The sequence below is a fragment of the Arachis ipaensis genome, chromosome B08 (genome assembly GCF_000816755.2).
Source record: "Arachis ipaensis cultivar K30076 chromosome B08, Araip1.1, whole genome shotgun sequence".
Lineage (NCBI taxonomy): Eukaryota > Viridiplantae > Streptophyta > Magnoliopsida > Fabales > Fabaceae > Arachis > Arachis ipaensis.
Window position 1 is genome coordinate 2,718,798 of NC_029792.2, and position 4,008 is coordinate 2,722,805.

Here is a 4,008-nt window from a genome sequence, read left to right on the forward strand (position 1 = left end):
GAACACCTCACATGGCATGGGCTGGTAAAACCGTGTGCCTGAGCTTGCCACTATCCCAACGCAGGGATCCTCTCAATTTTTCTTAAGGGTGTGTTTGGATTAGTGTTTGGAGTATTAAAAGTTTGTTTAGTTTTCTTGAAAGCTTCACTTTTTTATTTTTTTTGGCTATTTTTTCTTTCCCTGAACTAAACTTGATTCTACTCTTCAACCACCTTCAAAAGCTACAATTTTTAGCTTTGGCATTCAACTTTTTACGTTATTAGACTAAAATTTATTTCTATGTATCAATTGTGTCCTTTATTATTTATAAATGAATTTTGTTGTTTTTTTTATAATATTTAATTTATTATAATTTATTTTAAATAAAAATTACCAAACATAAACCACATTATTACCAACTCACTGTTAATCAAAATTAATTTTGCAAAATCAATTTTATACAAATATCTGTTTACAAATGGTAATCCAAATTGCTTCTCAAAAAACGTTGTAGGTTTTTTATGCTTTTACACACTAGTTTAAAAAAATATAAGCAAACAACTAAAAAACATAGGTTTTTTTTTTTTGTAAAAGAGTGCATTTTATCCTATAAAAATAGACAAAACCATTAAAATGAGATAATCTATAATACAAATATATATGCTAGAAAACTATTAATTAAGCATTTAATAAAACTATGATGGTCGTATCCAAAAAAGTAAGGTTTCTAATAATAAGTATGTGACAAAAACATATAGAAAAAGAATGACTTAACAAGAAGGGTTGGTTAGCAGAAGTAAAATGTGAAAGCTTATATCCTAAGGTGTAAAAATTGAAAATTAAGATAAGTTTAATTCTGTGGCAAGGAAAAAGAACATAATAACGCTCATCCAAAAGAGCATAACTTACTGGAATAATAAAAGTCAGTTAGATAAAATAAGGTGAAGCGCTTTGGCTCCACTCGTAACGATACGAAGCTTCTCAATTCGTATTCTTGCTGTTTGATTTCCGTGCTAAATATGACCAGAATAAATAAAAACAAAAATATTCAATTGAAAAATATCATCATGAACAAGATTCAGTGCCAGAGAATCTTCTCATATACTACATAACGTACATGCTGCATGACCTGTTTATATTACATTTTCGCTTTCTTATATTTTACCTAATTAGTTGGCATGGCATAACATTGAATAATATAAGCTTGAGAATTAACAAGACTAGATTCAATACTATTAATAATAGATAAAAGAAAAAGAGCACTAACTAAGAAAGTCCAAGAGTTTTATAACGAACTATCCTATCCAATTGTGGAAGCAAAAAATCAGTTCCAGACTTCCGAGAGTTAGAGTTTAGTAGTATATAACAATGAGTCAAGGTTGGTCCCGGCCCGGAGAAGTAAAAAAGTCAATGAAGTTGTGATTTGCAAGTTCATGATTAGATTGCTGTCTTGCCCTGCCTGCTGCCAAAGTGCCAGTTGGGTGCTGCGGAAACAGATCCAATGTTCTTGGGCTGATGGGCCCAGGTGGGATCATCATTGGCACAACATCCTCAATCCTTGGGCTAATGGGCTGAGGTGGCATCATCATCACAGGCAATGCTTGATCAGTCCTTGGGCTTACCACCATATTTGAGTGTTGATTTGGAAAGTGCCCAATTTCATTCTGTACCAACCCATATGCCGGGCTACGCACCACTGAAATGTTGTGGAAGACTCGAAGGTCAATGGAAGGTCAATAGTCAATAGTCAACAGTCAATACTGAATATTAACATATAATAGTAAGTGAAAATGAAAGAAGATGAGAGGAGAATGAAGGAACCAGTAGGAGAAATCGGGGGAGAGATAGAATTGAGAAAGCGATTGAAATAAGGATGATGATGATGGTGTTGTTGAAGACGTAGTTGTTGTTGATGATGATCTTTTTGCCTCTGTCTCTGCCTGGCTTTGTGATTCTGGAACCAGTAGAAGACGTTCTTACCTTCAATGGGACCATAAACCTTGAGCCTCTCCATAATCTCCTTAATTTCTTTAGGGTTTGGAGTTCTCACTCCCTGGTTATAGATCTCCTCCAACGTGCTTATCTGCTCTTTCGTTGGGTTCCATCGCGAACAACTTGACGACGATGATGACGACCCTGCCGCAACACACTCCTCCATTAGTAGTATCTAAATCTGTGAGTGCTTATTATGCCTTTTAAGAGAGTATTAATAGTTTAGTTAGTAGTACGGGTTGGGTTTCATCAACTCTTGATCTTCATCATCCTTTATATTAATTAGTAGCATCTCATCTTAATTCAACTTCCAAAGCGACCCTGCACCCTAACCTACTACTAATTTCATTACCCAACCGGATCCTTCCATGCTCTAACTCACCTTCAATTCATCTTTCTCTCTCTTTAATTTGTCATTCCCAACATTTTAAGCATGCTATTGCTGATCCTAATAATAATCGTTATCCACGACACACACCTATTATATTATATATTTAATTAACACATACTCTGCTTATATATTAAGATTACTAATTAATTAGAGATGTTTAGGCACCAAAAACAAAATTAAAGAAACAGCGTAATCTTACTCTGGTCTTGACTATTGATATCCTTTCTGATTCTCTCTCTCATTAATGATAAGCCGCCCGCACCATGCGAATAAGTGTCTCTCATACTCTTCCATAGGTTACAATGTCTAGTAAGATTTATTTTCCTTTAATTTTATTAATTAATTAAGTATTCCATTATATATGATCTTAAAATGTTTTATTATTCGTTTTCTTATTTTGATTTATTTTAGAAGCATTATTATTATGATGATGATAAAGGCATGCGCAGTCTTGGTGGGTTAATGAAGAGAGAGAAGAGCGCAGACATTGACAAATTGACCAAAGGTCGATAAGCAGTGTCGCCGCCTCTAATTATCAGTGTCATCTCACCTCGTGAACAAGACACATAAAAATGGGTGGCAGATGGCACATTCCCCCTTGCCCTGTTTATTTCTTCCACGCAATTCGAGAACACAACGCAACATTAAGGATTTACTTTGCTACGTCATATTTCATATTTCCCCCTCTTATTCTGCATTCTTCATTGTTTGGAACGGAAATTTGTTGAAATGTGTCAATCACTACATGAATGCTACAAACATGCAGGATTTGGTTCTATGCGTTCTATATTTGTTCATTGTTATTTGTTGAGATTTCATAACAAGTTAGCATATAAATAAACACTAGTGTTAATGATCAACATATTTTATAATTTGTAGTTATTAATAATTATTATTATTTTTATGTTACGTGTATATTAAAATTGGTCATTAAAATTAATTATTAGTATAAAATATATACTCATATAATTATTTTTTCTAAGAATATATAATAAGTTATGGTATAAAAAATATTAAAAATTATCAAAATTTATTAATTTTTTATTATTACTCAGTGGTCAATTAATTTTCTATGAGATTGGGACTTTACTTTCTCTTTTCTTCCCCCTATCATTTTCATTCTTAATTAATTTCAATTCAAAATTGGATTTGTATTAAAATTTGTAAAAATAAAAAAACAATACAGTGAAAAGAGTGACAATTTAAACACTTTTAAATCAAAATTATTATAAACTCACGCATATGTAAATTTAGTAATGATTAATTTCTTACCATATTATTTTGTAAATTCTCCTGATCCCATATATAACATTAAAATAGTAGTTGCAAATGAATAAATATATTGTAAATTGAGTTATAATTTAAATGATATGGGTGTGTTTGGTAATTTTTTTGTTTGACTAATTTTCTTCTTTACAAATATAGAAGTGATTTTGTTCATAAAATCACATTTAGAAGAAGCAATAATTTCTAACTTCTCTATTACACTAATGAGCTTTTAGCCACTACATTTAACATTTATTTTTCTTTTATCAACTTTATCCTTTATACATATTATTGCATTATTTATAAAATTTTTATTATTTCTCTCTATATGAGTTTTTTTTATTATTTATTATTTATATTTTTTTGAAATTATATATTTT

At 31.2% G+C, this 4,008-nt stretch overlaps 1 protein-coding gene and 1 long non-coding RNA gene across 2 annotated transcripts; one reads left to right on the forward strand and one right to left on the reverse strand.

Annotated features, from left to right (window-relative positions):
• On the reverse strand, positions 861–2,756 carry LOC107612346 (WUSCHEL-related homeobox 3A-like). Its single transcript, XM_016314098.2, has 3 exons — positions 2,562–2,756; positions 1,801–2,115; positions 861–1,675 (listed from the first exon to the last, which is right to left on the reverse strand). The coding sequence occupies exons 1-3, from the start codon at positions 2,644–2,646 to the stop codon at positions 1,353–1,355; spliced, it is 723 nt and encodes a 240-aa protein (XP_016169584.2). The 5' UTR covers positions 2,647–2,756; the 3' UTR covers positions 861–1,352.
• LOC110265590 lies at positions 1,682–3,138 on the forward strand. Its single transcript, XR_002351751.1, has 2 exons — positions 1,682–2,154; positions 2,774–3,138. It is a non-coding gene; the product is annotated as an uncharacterized LOC110265590 (long non-coding RNA).

Excerpts from the sequence above, each read along its gene's own strand:
- LOC107612346 (XM_016314098.2), bottom strand. The coding sequence starts at position 2,646 with ATGAGAGACACTTATTCGCATGGTGCGGGCGGCTTATCATTAATGAGA. Across the intron at positions 2,116-2,561 it reads TATCAATAGTCAAGACCAGA|GGTCGTCATCATCGTCGTCA; the intron begins GTAAGATTACGC and ends GTGTTGCGGCAG. Across the intron at positions 1,676-1,800 it reads TCCCCCGATTTCTCCTACTG|TGGTGCGTAGCCCGGCATAT; the intron begins GTTCCTTCATTC and ends ACAACATTTCAG.